This window comes from Diceros bicornis, chromosome 4, assembly GCF_020826845.1.
Source record: "Diceros bicornis minor isolate mBicDic1 chromosome 4, mDicBic1.mat.cur, whole genome shotgun sequence".
Lineage (NCBI taxonomy): Eukaryota > Metazoa > Chordata > Mammalia > Perissodactyla > Rhinocerotidae > Diceros > Diceros bicornis.
Genome location: NC_080743.1, coordinates 89,581,972 through 89,595,753, shown reverse-complemented (window position 1 = coordinate 89,595,753; position 13,782 = coordinate 89,581,972). Strand labels below are relative to the sequence as shown.

Genomic DNA, 13,782 nt, shown 5'->3' with positions numbered 1-13,782 from the left:
TATACCCTTAACATCAACCCTGCACAATCAGGTGTTACTATGTACAGCTCTGACAGGTACCTCAGTCTGCGTTTCCACTGACTAGAGAGTACCTGAGGGCAGGACCTCTTATTTTTTTTAACTTCTGTATCCTAACAGTGCCTAAGAGTGCCAGGCAAGTGAATGCTCAATAAATTCCCAGGACTGAGGGATTCAGATTCCTCCAGGTGATGGATTAAGCAAACCATAGGTTCCAGAGATAAAGGTAGGGAAAGCTCTAAACCAAAGTCACTACAGCCCTTACTATTGGCCATGAGTGACAGGATCCAGGACCACAAAAGTTAACTTCAAAAGCACTTACACCTTAGTCTACCCTCCAAGAACTTGGACTCCCATCCCTTTCTGCCCAGCTCTGCTCCACCACTCAAGCTGAGATTCACTCCTACTCCCCCTGGGACTCCCGGGCCAGAACGGATAGGCATCAGCACATCTCTGGTTCTGATCATACCCCATTGACTGGGATGGAGGGGAACAATCAATGCATTTAACAAATGCATCTGGCCTTGAAGTGAGAGTCTGTTCTTGTGTGTAAATGCCAAGTTGCAGGAGGTTACCATAGCAACTCCAGCAGGGTGCTGCAGTGGGCAGCTTTGCACAGAGTGCAGAAAACCCATTCTTTAACATCTGGGCTTTTGCTGTGCACACTGGACACTAGAAGGTACATCACGGCTTTAGGACCTGGCTTTGGGATTCTGCAAAAAAGGAAGTGGAATTTTGAATGCCTGCTAGTCCAATCTCCCTTTTTTCATGTACCTCATGTCCCTCTTCATGCACAGTAAACACTGCAAGGAGAGCCCAAAACAGGCTCTTTAGAAACACATAATTCCTATTCTCATTCTTATATACTATGATGAATAGATTGTACTTGCATATCAGCATGACTTCGACATGAAATTCACATCCACTGAATAACCCAGCAATTGTACATTTTAATGAGTGGCATACTCACAATGTCCCCATTCCCAGTCAGCCCCCACTTTTTATTATGTTATTGGTATTTTTTAATGCAAAAATAAATAAACCCACCAAGAGCGTAGGTTGGGCTTAATGGGGTTGACTGAGCTGCACTCCAGGAACTATAAACCAACTTTTCAAAGGACCAGGCAATTGGTGAAATTGCTTTGCTACAGGGGTTGGAGAGTGGGGCTCTACTCATCCACTTAGTAATGTTTTCAGTGTGAAGACAACTCTTGTAAAGAAAAAGCAAGAGGGAGATGTTAGATGGTGTTCCACTTGTGGCTCTAGCCTACGTATGGTTGTCAGGAAGCCATGTTCCTGCAAGTGGATTCTAGTTGGTAGGGCATGCAGTAGATGGTAGGGCATGCAGTAGATGGAACAGCCTCCTGGATACTTTCATTTGTTTTTCTTGGATCCAGAGACTTACTTGTGGTTATCTTTGAATTCTATCCTGAGCAAAATAAGAATGATGGACAGCATCACTACAGAAACGGATTGTATGGTGGGCGTGCACAGCAAGGTGAGAGATACATGGGCACATGGAGAAGCCGGGGAAATTCTAGTTAACAAAGTCACATGAACCTGTGGGGCTTTGCAAGATGCTGGAGCAGGACAATATCCTTGCAACATCTTTGGCAGTGGAAAAGAGGGGTAGATTAGAAGTGATGTAGAGTTTCCATTATCTGAAGGAGTTTTGTGACTTAAGAAAATTAAAATAGGGGTATTGAGAGAGAGAGATGTAAACAAGCAAGCAAAGGAAGGAAGGAAGAGCCTCTTGCCCAGGAAAGTCGTTCTGTGTGCAGGAATGTCTATGCCTATCTAAGGCAGCCTTGGGAACAAAGAAGATACCAATATTAACAGACTACAGTTGGATAATTTCTTTATCCAAGGAATTGTGATGTGACATGGAGATGCGGAGGCGGCTGAATGAGGAGGTTGTGACATGCAGGCGTGGAGGTAGGACTTGCCAGGATGGACACCAGGAGTAAAGGAAACTTGAGTGTCCTGAAGGAAGGCCAGACAGCGTCAGTAACCCGGTGACAGATAAAGAGGTCTCAGTGAGTGAAGACTAGAGAGCCAGCCAGAGCAATCTGGCCTGCACACGCCTGGCAAGGTGACAGGGGATACCTGTTTCTAACTCCCTCAGGAAATGCTGTGGGTGGGGATGGGTGTCCAGGGGGTGTGAAGCAAAGAACTGAGCATGTGGCCAGGGAGCGGGGAGAAGGCTTATGGGAGTTAAGCTGGTAGCAGACAAGAAGTGCTCCGCCAACGTGCTCCTGAATGGGAGCTGGGAGGTCAAGTCTGGGAAAGGTTTCAGAGACTCATGCAACCTGTTCCTTTGGGGCAAGGCGGCTGAGGAGAGGTTGGGGGCCCCAGTATTCAGGTCGGATTTGGGGAGAACTCAAGCGCGCTGAGGCACTAGCCTGCAAGTGGGTGTGGAGAACGGTCTGACAGTGGGGCGGATCCAGGGAGGTAGGAGTGGGGGAGGGGAGGTCGCCGGCGAGTAGGTGTGTACTGCGAGCCGGAGTGGGGGTGGGGGCGCCGAGCCAGCGCCTCAGGCCGCCTCGACCTCCCCGAGGACTCACCTAGCACGAAGTAGGGCAGCTCCGTGTTCTCCAGGTCGTCCACCACGACCATTTCTCCCGGGAAGTCGTTGCGCACCGAGAAGAGGAGCTTGGGCTCAGAGGCCGAGGGACTGTGCATGATGCTCAGGTCGTTCTCGCGCAGGAAGGGCAGCGCCGACACTGTGATGCTTTTGAGCTTGCACTCCAGCTCCTTGGACGAATCCACGTCGCCGGCGGCCGTGGCCAGCACCGCCGCCGGCCCCCAGCAGCAGGCGAGCAGGGCGCAGAGCCCGGCTAAAGCCATCTTGAGCGCGGGCCGCCTTCCTCCCAGCGCCGCGAAGGTGGGGGAGGAAGCGAGCGGGGAGGGAGCGAGCGAGCGCGGGAGGCGGGGGAGGTTGGGGAGGGGATGCGGAGCGGGAGAGCCCTGGTCCCCGGAACGAGCTGCCGCTGGCAGTGTGCTGGGCTTAGGCGCCGATGCCTGGAGAGCCCGCGTTCTTTGTTTCAGGGAGCTGCTTCTCTGGGGAGGAGAAAAGGGGGGGAAAGAGGAGAAAAGGGGAAGGAAGGACGTCGGAGGAAAGAGGAAGGGAGCTGAGGATTCTAGGGAATCAGGTCAGCCCCCAGCAGGCTGCCGGTGCTGCTGCGTTTCTCTTCCTTTGCATCCCCCAGCAAGAGCACGCTCTTGGCTATTAACTACCTGCCCAGCATTCTTTTTAAATCGGTCTTTGCAATGCAAAGTCTTCCCTCTCGCATCATCATCCAATTGGTTTGGGAAGGGCACACACACGCACACACCTTAAAAGGCGCTTCCTCAGAGCAGGTTGGCGGGGGGGGGGGGGGGGGGTCTCTCTAGATGCAAATCCACCCCCAATTATTTTGTGGATGTAGGTGGTCCCATTCTTGTCTTTTTTTAGGCACTAGTTGGATTTGTATGTTGGATAAGCGGGTGCTGGAATAAATACATGGGTGTATTTTTACTCAGCACTAACTTTGCAGAAATGTTTAAAGGAAATATTTGGTATAGATATAACAAGAGGTAGATATGAACAACAAAGAACAAAGCCAATGTACTGCATACAGTTAAGCAGGAGACCAGAATTTTTATTTGCAACTTCTCACTGCCTCTGTTTCATTTCTGTTAACAAACATTATCTATGGTAACCAATATAAAGATGACTTGGGGAATGCTATAATTGATAGAAAAAGTAGAGCTAGCTTGAAGAAATGTTGAGCCTATAATTTTAGAGACTCCAATAAATAGAACAGAGCTGGAAGAAAATGTGAGAAATACTAAAGTTTCTAAGCACCCTTAACAAATGGAAAAGGAAAAAAAGAATGTCTTTGGGGAAGGACCAAGTCAATCCCAGCCCAATCAAGAGTAGAACAGGGTAGATAAGAACAAAAACCCATATACATTTTGTTCCCATTAGTGCTGGGCAGTATTGCCTTAACAAAATGATGGCAGTATGCAATAAACACACAGTGGTAGAAAAGTGACGTTTGTGTGTGCTGGAATCTGATGTTTAACGGAACTTTCTCTCACATGATAACCAAGAACTTATTTGAAAAGTTTGCCCCTGCAACATCATTTATTCAATGCTGATATAAATACAAGGTGATACAGACTGCGTTATAGGTAGTTCCTACTATCTAGGAATTTAATGCACCACCCTTTTCCAAGAGGATCCTCATTTTAGAAACAATTTCATTCTCATTTTACCTGGTGTCAATTTATTGGCATATGAGAGTGTATATCTTTTAAAAGAAAAAGTTTTTGCCACATGTTTCACAAAGTTACTCTAGCTGATGGATAATAGAGAAAATGAGCCATATTTAAGGTCATGTTTAAGGGATGAAATCTGTTTACCGCAAAAAACAACAGAAATACTTTATTACAAGTTGAGTCTTTTGAATCTGACACACCTGAGAACTAACCCTGAGGTATATTACCATGTAGCTTTGCAAACTACTGCAAAAAAGATTATTCAGCCAATGACCTTTCTAAAACTCATTCTCATCTTCATTGCTCCCCTAGGAGATACTGAAGGAGAGAAAGACTCCATGAAACCTTTTTTTCCTAGTCTCCCTAGCATAAAAAGCAGTATTAAACAAACACACTTAGTCCTAGAATGTGAGAAATGGCATGAAACTACCAGATCATCTATTAGTCCAATCTCTCTTTTCACAGATGAGGACACTGAAGTCAGTGAAATAGTGAGGTGATTTATCCAAGATCAATCTGCTAAGAAGGGGTGGAGCTAAGACCACAAACAAGATTTCTTTGTCTAGTGCCCTTTCCACTACACAGTTATGGTACATCTAGATGCCCCTAGAGATAATCATTGGACTTTATGGGTCACAGTAATTCATTCAGTTAACATTTGCATACCTACTATATGCTGGGCATTAGGCTAGGCATGGACAGATTCTGGAGAAACAATACTCCTCCTGCTCTTAAGTAACATATAATCTACTATTATTTTGAAATCTTTCTTTCTAATTTTATAGTGTGTTGAGTCATTTTAGAAAACCCAAGTGAACCATTTGGTGTTGATTTTCTGATAGTCAGAATCTAGTATCTTTGCCTATCTGTAGTCATTTGTACGTGTTTTCTTATTCACTTTTATAAGAAAAGGAAAGCATGGATTAAATGGCCATTTAAAATGTATATTGAGTTGGAAATTGTCAAAAGTTGGTGTCTCAAGCTTTATAGACATCTCTCTATGAAAAGGTTGAGCAAGAGAACTGTACAAATAAAAAGAGATGGTATTTTGCTAGGGCACTGGATTCCTGTAAACATGGATACAATGTCATGTGGCATCCTCTTAAGGAATTAAATACCTAGAGGAGGGGGAGAGGTTGGAGTTTACAGAAACCAGACCATCTATACTATGTGATGTTTTACATTTAAATGGGACCAGGAGAAACTTGTATGTGTCTCAATCGTTTCTTTTGTGTACAGGCAACATGATGTAATGAAACAATAGACTTGGATTCAAGTCTCAACTCCATAATTTGCTTATTTGCAGGTGAGCCTGGACCATTCTTATCAGTGTCTCCATCAATAAAATAGAGTCTGTGATCTCTGCCCAACCCACAGGCCACAGATAATATAAGTGTAAGTACTTACATTTGCTAAGGCACTATAAAATAGCAGGTTCGCTTATCTCCAATCCTGACTTTTCTCCTGAGGTCCAACTTCCTATATTCAAGTACAAATGGCCTCTTTCCTTGACTCTTATAATAGCTTTCAAATGCTTTCTCTGCTATTAACCTATTCTTTACTCAATTACCAGGTTGATCTTCATGAAATCTTGCTTTCATCATGCCTTTCTAAAATTTTCTTACAGGATAAAGTTCAAACATGGTTTGGAAATTTAAAAACTCTTCCAAATCTCATACTATTTATTCTCTTAGATTTATTGCTTCCTACACTATCCCTCTCCCCTCCCCCCACAACACACATATACATCACAATCAAATTAAAGTCCGTTTTCCATTTTCACTCCTCCCATGCCATTTTGCCCACCTGGAATGCACCGTTCTGTGTTCTCCAGATCGTCCCATCTCCACAGATCAATCTCCAGCCTCATCTATGCAGTGAGACCTTCCATCATTTCCTTTTCTCCTAGCTCCTCTCACAGAGCACTTACACACACACACACACACACACACACACCACCTTAGGAGGCCAAGGGCCATTTCCTAATACAGTGTCTTGCATTCAGTATTCTTATTTGCAAAATAGAAACAATATTACTTACTTTTTAAAGTAACTATGAGGAGAAAATGAGATTATGCATGTAAAGGATCTGACATTTTATAAGCATTTAGTTGGTGCTCAGTCGTGATAACCTTTGACATCATCCCCTTCTTCAGTTATTTCAGAGAGAAAGTAGGCTTCAGAACCTTCTTCATGAGATTTTCTCCAATGTAGTAGCCAAAAGCAAATTAAGTGATTTACACGCCTTGGTGCAAACCAAGGATAAATGATTGCATGTGTCCACTAAAGGAAGTTGACAAGAACATTCAGAGCAGGTTTACTCATAATAGACAAAAAATGGAAACAACTCAAATATGCATCAACAGAAGAATAGATAAATGTCATATAGTCATGCAATGGAATACTACACAGCAATAAAAAATAAACATGCAACTACATGGATGAATCTCATAGGCATAAGGATAAGTGAAAGAAAGCAGACACAAAAGAGTGTATACTCAGATTCTATATTTATGAATTCAAGAACAGGTGACATTAATCTTTGATGATGGGAGTCAGAGTAGTGGTTACCTCTGGAGGGTGGGGGTTTTGGCTGAGAAGGGCAGGACGAGCTTCCTGGGGCACTGGAAATGATGTGGGTAGTGGTTACATGGGTGCACATACAGGCAAAAATTCATCAAACTGTATACTTGTGGAATTTTTAATGTAATACCTCATTAAATTATTTTTTACATCGCTTGGGCCTCCATAGGAGAAGAAAGCACAGTCAAGTTTTCCTTTTTACAAGTTGTTTTTTTGTCTCCTAACTCTACCCCCTTTCCTTCTCCTTTAGAGATCTTGGAAATTTTAACTTTCTGTCCATTGAGATTGATAACCATTTGTTCAACTACTCCTTCCATTTTACAAGAGTCTCAACATCTGGTGTCTTGTCACCTGGGACAAGTTCAGGGGGCCTCTGTCTCTAAGAAGCTGAGTAAATAACTCAGCAGTTGGACAGCAACAGATGCAGGCTTTTGCTGGCTCACTTGGGTATTTTATCCAATAAAAGAGCTGGGGACCCCCTGGGACCACCGCTCTCTGACATGTTTTGTAGCTCAGGCAAACAGATACCTACAGTATGGAGAAGGAAGGTCAAACCTGTATAAGATATGGAGGAGGAAATATAGGTGAAAGTGATGGATGGGTGGGGCTCAGGGTGTGTATGTGGGAAATATTTCCAATTTTTCCTCATTCATTCAGAACATGTGGCTCCCTGATGCTTTTTAGTTTTTATTACTTTGGCATTCATTAAACCTCTGTGTTCTTTTATTCTTTTTTCTAGTTTTTTACAAAATAATCTTTGATATTGCTCTCCATTCAAGGAAACTAAATTGAAACACTTGTCTCCCTTTCTGACTATGTATTCTTCTCTCCATATTTCCCCCACCACATGACTTAGAGTGAACCCCACAAATTCCTTTGCCAGCTCCAACCCCCAGATCTTCTGTTGAATTAGATTTTCCTTCAACTATTACTCTACCAAGCTCTTGCCAAAATTTAGTGTAGTGTGCTAGTTAGCTAGACGTAATTCAGTTTTGCATCCTCGTTAGGAAATCAAGAAAATATTTCACACCCTTTGATTCAAAGTTAATACTTTCTTTCCTTGCTCTTTCCTCTCTCTCTCTCCAGGCCCCTCACCCCCTATCTCCTCTCAGGTCACAGGCTCAGCAATAGCATCTGCCTCACAGAAACAAGGCAGGTCCTGTTCTGCTTTCTCTAGTCTTTCTTTAAAAATCAAACGGAGATCCACAGTCCCTCTTCCTCATACACAGAAGTGAAAGGGGACACACAGAAGGAAAACATCACAGGCAAAACAATTCCCTTTTTTGGAAGCTGGACATTTTTTCCCCCTTAATTTCTCCCCAGAAATCTCAAGTTCTCCTCTTTGCCTTTGTCTTCACAATCCCGGTTTGGGGACAGGGTGTTTCTTGATTTAGCTGTTCAGAGTCTCTAAATCTGTTTCTCTCTCTACTCTTCTTACTGAGTTCCTGCTATCTTTTGCCTATCTGCTTTGTCTCTGTGTGTGTGTGTGTGTGTGTGTGTGTGTGTGTGTGTGTGTGTGTGTGTCTACACTGTGAGATAGGTATTTCTCACTTGGGGGCTCATTTCTAATTAAGTAATTCAGGACCAAGAGGCTAAAATGCACAAAACAACCGAATAACACCTTAAATTAGAAGGAAAATAGCTCAAATGGGTCCCTGTGTCTGGGGGTTCTGGTTAAGCAAGCAAACAAAATGGTCTGGGACAAATGATTATTGTAACTCAGGAAGATGAGAAGAAATGCAATTAGCGCCCAAGCTTCTTCCTGTTCCTCAGCCTTCTTACACTCTCCAACTCCCCAGCCGTGAATTTATCCAAGCCTTCCTTATTCCACACCAAAAAGTCCCTGCAAAGCTGGGAGGGTTAACCAAGCTGGTACCCCAGCCTGCCAGCGAAGCAAAGGAGGCAGCCCGGGAGCCTCCGAGCCCGCCCCCTGCCTAGCCGCCCAGCCAATGGGCGCCTGCGGGGAGTGTGGCGCAGCGTCCCATTGGCTGCCGACCTACGTGCATAAGAAAGAAAGAAAGAGAGGCAGGCAGGGCAGCATTGTTATCTTAAGACACTCATCTGGTGTCTGAGCCTGCAGGTGACACTGCTTAGGTACGGAGCGCCGAGTGGGAGCAGGGACGCGCCGGGCTGCAGCCCTGGGATGGAATCCTTCTGCCTCGGAAGCTGCCGGCGGCTGCTGGGGCAGCGCCTCCGCTGAGCTCGGAGGATCCCGTTAGGACTCGCCCGGGGATGTGCACCTGCCGTGCGGTGAGAGCGCAGAGGCAGGTCTGCAGGCAGCCGAGTGAGCGGTGAAGCCGAGGAACTGTCTTTGCCCATGTGCAAGGCAGTGATTTCGGGAGAGAGGGCGGGTGAGTCTCTTTAGAGTTGGAAGGAAGGCAAGATCTCGGGTTTCTCTTCGGTGGAAGGACAGGGGACTCCCCCGGTTGGGCTTTGCACTTTCCTTCCCTCTCCCATCCGCGTGCGCTCCGGCCCAGCGCCGAAGCCCCACTTCAGACATGTTCTGGGTGCCTGGGATCCTCGCTGCTCAGCGGAAAGGCAGCAGGCAAATGGTCTAGAGGCGGCGGCGGCGGCGGCGACGGCGGCAGCAAAGCGGGGAGCAAGATAATTTGAAAAGAGACATCCGCTCCCTCTCACACGCTGAGGGGCAGGCATTCGCGTTTCCCCAAATGAGAAAGAGCCACAAGAAATCATGAAGTAAAAACTTTGGAGAGCTGCCACTGGAGATGTTGCACAAAAACCCGGAATCCTTCAGGAGTCTCTTCCCAGTCGGTGGAGGTTTGGGGAGCAGCTGATACAACAACGAGGGCTCTTGCAAAGCTTCAAGGTAACAGTGCAGGGTTTCGGTGATTTTTCTCTCCCCTTTTTCGTTGTCCTTCGGTGTGCCCCTTATTAAGGGGATCGTTTTGCCCCCCTACAACCCTTTGCTCTGGTGCCTGGCAGTTGCAGACAAGGGAAATGATCCCACTCTTAGTTTCTGTCTTGTGAGCTGAGCAGTGGACTTTGGGGTTTAGCTAGAGATCTCCTTGTTATTGCCTCCTGGTGTTGCACGGCCGTCACACGGCATGGGCGCTCTGCCTGACCTATATTGCTTTTGCCTGGTTTAAGTCCTCAAAGTTAGTGCAACTCCCATTAGCTTCCGAAAATCCAATCGGCTGCATAATTGCAGAAGATGACGAGGACTTTTGCCTGTCGAGCCAATGCTGGACTGAACTGTACGCGGATCACTGTGTTTGGGAAGGACCCCAAAGAGCTGAGGTCGTGATACGTTCATATATCTATATTCACATGTTCATAAAGCTATATTCACATGTTCATAGAGCTCTGTGACATGTCTCTAGAGGCCTGTCTCTTTCTCCCGTGCACATGCAGCCAAGAAGAAAAATTCTGAAGAGTGAACCCTGTAGGTTGCAAATAGTCTCCCCAGGGTGGTGGGAGAAACCTCATTGATTGAGTTGAGCCCGGCAGTGCACTGGAGACACGGGGGAGAACATTGCTGTGCTGGAAGAAGGGGTGTGCTGAGATTATCTAGCGATCTCTCTCCTGGTTCTGTGATCATCTGGGTACACAGTCTAAGGCTGCCTATGGTGTGTGTGTGTGTTTGTATGTGTGCCTGTGCTCACAGCTTTATGCAGGAAGCAGGCTGCCGACAGAAGAACCATGCATGTGTGGCTCTCTGCCTGGGCCCCAGATGCCTGGAGTGTTCCTTCCTAGTAGGAGCATGAACTTGAGAGCTGCTGTTCCGGCCCAGAGGAGTTTTCTCCTCACCAAGCAGTCCCTCTGCCTGGTACATATTTATCCAGAATATATAGACCTAGGTCAAATATTAACTAATAATCAAGCTAATGCACTGTAACATGATTGAACAGACCCCTCTGTAAAGAACTGTGTGTGTGCTCTTTCTAGCTCTGGGAGCCAGGTGCCCTGAGCAGGAGCAAATGTTTTGTTAAAAGGGTAGCAATTATAACAAGCCATGCTTATAGCTGGGTGATCTGGGCCTTATCCAGCAGGCGCCACGATATGTCAGCATAGACCAATCAGGAGGATAAAAGGTATATTGTAAGTCAAGTATTTCTGTCGCTTTCCTTCTCCAGACATGTGCATTCTCTGACCACACTCTCTAGAATACATGCTATGCCAGTATTAACCAAGCAGCTAAAGTATTTTACACAATCCCCTGGGGGGCAGTCTGATGACATCAGGCAACAGCAAAGTGATGCTGGAGTTTGTGTGTTTTCCCTCTTGACTTCACACAATTGTGTGGATGTTATTTGTTTAAGGCAGGACCCTCTGGGGTTCCCTTTCACCCAGAATAAGTTGCTTTGCAGCACTGGGGGCATGACCAAGCAACGCTGCCACAATGATCCTGAAATCGCATCAATATCATAGCTGCTGCCTACTCTGCAGAAAGATGCATGCTTTGCTTCTTTGAGGAGGGATATGATTTGAGCAGGTGCAGAGCATGGAATGAAATGTTTGAGAGAAAGGAAGCAAATTTCAGACCCTGGTCTTGCCTGCTGGAAAGCAGCTGGCTCCAAAGGGTCTGACAGCTGGGCTGCAGCCATGGAGAAGACAGAAGCATCCTTGACTCTTGCTTCTCCCTCCTCACCAAAAATGGGGCTGGCTTTGTCTCCCAGAATGGAGTGATGTGTGCTGCAGTGTGGACACAAGAAAGGAGGAGAGGAGGGAAGGGCTGGAGAGGGAGGAAGGTTCCTGCTCTGCTAGCACTGGGCCAGTCTCAAGGATGAGGAGCATCTTCTTCTTTTTGGCCCTTAAGATCATCCTCTGGGTGTTCCTTTCTGGCCTCCTAACAGGTTGTTTACTGAGCAAGGCCAGAGGGCAAAGAACATCCCTGCGTCATCAACTCCTTCTGATCCCCTTTCCCAAGGCACAGGCCAGCCACTGGAGAGCATTGCACGAAAAAGATCCCCTCTGAGACCGTGCTCCGAAATCCCTCCCCAGCTCACAAACAAGAGGTAATCTGGAGGGACTGGAGACATCTGCGTGGGCACTTTCTGCTGACTGCGATGCTTAGTGTTGAGGTTTCCTGGTTAGGGTTTTGTTTTCCCCACTGTGCAGTGTATTTTTGGTGATTCAACTCTTGCTCTTAAATAAGAAGACCTTGTATACATTTTATAATGGCATCCTTTTCCAAAGGACTGGGAGCATCTTAGGGAGCTCATCTAATTAATCCTCACACGGCTTATTGTGCCATGTATCTTTGATCACCCTAAGAAGTAGAGCTAGAGTGATTTTAGCCTCCTTCTTGGGAAAGGGAGGGCAGAGAACCTCAGAAAGATGAACTGCTTTACTCTGGGGCACACGGCGAATAAAGGAACCTATGGAGTGGGGTCAGGGTCTCATCACTCCTAAACCAACCCAGACTTTGCTGACTTCTACGGAAGGGTTTAATCTTAGGAACTGTGATTTGATTCAGTTGTTCTGTACTTTACAGGAATGGGAGGTGGCAGGGACATAGGGCTTCTCCTCTGGCACTGACCTAAGGGCTGTGAGGGATAAAAGTCTTATAAAACCTTGCCTTTGCCCTCAATGATCTTACAGTCTAGTTAGGAAAATAGGCTTACATCTGAGAAAAAGGTACATGACAATATACATGCTAAATAGCAGTTCAATACAAGAGATTCACCGGCTGACCTAATTAATCTACAATTGATTTATACTGATAATGAGAGCGATCAGTATTCCAAGGAGAGAGAATTTGAGTTGGGCCATAGGGGATGGGGTGGGATTTGTTTGGAGAGGGAGGAATGGGGAGCAGACTCCAGCTGACAGAGATGCTCACTGCAGCACAGTTGAGAAGGCTGGAAACTTCAAGGCTTTCAAGTCTCCTTAGGGTTTATCCAGGACCGCTTCTTCACTTGGATCCTGGAAATACCATACACCTGGGTTTGGAAGCACAGATTGGCCTAGAGGAAGCGGCCCTCGGACCAGGCGGAGGGCTCTGAAATGTTGGGCATCTCATTAGGTATTGAAAGTTACCTAGCCTTCCACCCACCCTCAAGTCTAATCCATATATTATGGGGAAAATAGTGCTCAAGGTCAGGGAGCTTATCAACAGCATATCAAAAAATTTAGATAACGATATTGAGGGAAAGCAGTCAAATTTCAAGAGAACATAAGAAAATCTTCTCATATTTTTTAGAATCAGAATCGCCAAAGAAAGTCTTGATTATCCTCTATTCCCTATTTCCCCACCCAACTGTCCCTATTGGGGTTTACTTGGAGCTGGCAAAGTGCCAAAGCCCTTAGGCAGTTAGCACTGAGCAGGAGATTTTCAATCTTAAGATTCTTGAGCATGCCCATGTACACAACCTCCTGTCTCCTCTCCTCTTTCCCTTTTAATAAAACATATGCTGTAGCACTCACAAAGGAGGAGACCACAAAGCAGGACGGTGGGGTGTGGTACTGCCTGCAGCTGTACCACGGGGTACTGTGATTGCTCAGCTGAGCGCAGAGGGGAGAGGCAGTCTGCCAGCCCTGGCATGGCAAGAAAGGGCCAAAGGCTGCAGACCACCAGGAAATGGCCGTGACCGGTCAGCCACACACATTTGCTCCAGCAGTGAGCCTGTCTCCTTGAGAAAAGGTGGAGGCAAAGCATAGTTCCTGTGAGAGAACTGGTGACACAACCAGCCTGTTCATTGGTCTTCACTTGGTCTATCTATTCATCCTGTATGTCACTGGTTGCTTGGGTGGCCCCATTCCAACATGAAGGAAATTCCTCTCGGGCACTGAGTGGAATGACTTGCCTAAAGTCACCCCATAATTGCTCTCAGGTCAAGAGGAAAATCCCCAAGAACGCAGTCTGATTGCTTAGCCCCAGGAGTTCGCTCTGGGACAAGTCCTGAGGGATACGTACTTTCTCTTGAAAATCCTCCCGCGGGCCTTGTCACCTTTGTT

The 13,782-nt window shown here is 46.2% G+C and overlaps 2 protein-coding genes across 3 annotated transcripts in view; one reads left to right on the top strand and one right to left on the bottom strand.

Annotated features, from left to right (window-relative positions):
* ASTN1 (astrotactin 1) overlaps positions 1-3,198 on the bottom strand; it is a 313,546-nt gene extending 310,348 nt beyond the window's left edge. For both annotated transcript variants that reach the window (XM_058540000.1, XM_058540001.1), the window contains exon 1: positions 2,583-3,198. In XM_058540000.1, coding sequence (XP_058395983.1) covers positions 2,583-2,865 — 283 coding nt within the window. In that variant the 5' untranslated portion in view covers positions 2,866-3,198. The remainder of the gene's footprint in view (positions 1-2,582) is intronic.
* A 6,248-nt stretch (positions 3,199-9,446) lies between these two features.
* Positions 9,447-13,782, top strand: part of BRINP2 (BMP/retinoic acid inducible neural specific 2) — a 105,601-nt gene continuing 101,265 nt past the window's right edge. Inside the window, exon 1 of the mRNA XM_058539999.1 lies at positions 9,447-9,691. The gene's annotated coding sequence lies outside the window, so the exon portion shown is untranslated. The remainder of the gene's footprint in view (positions 9,692-13,782) is intronic.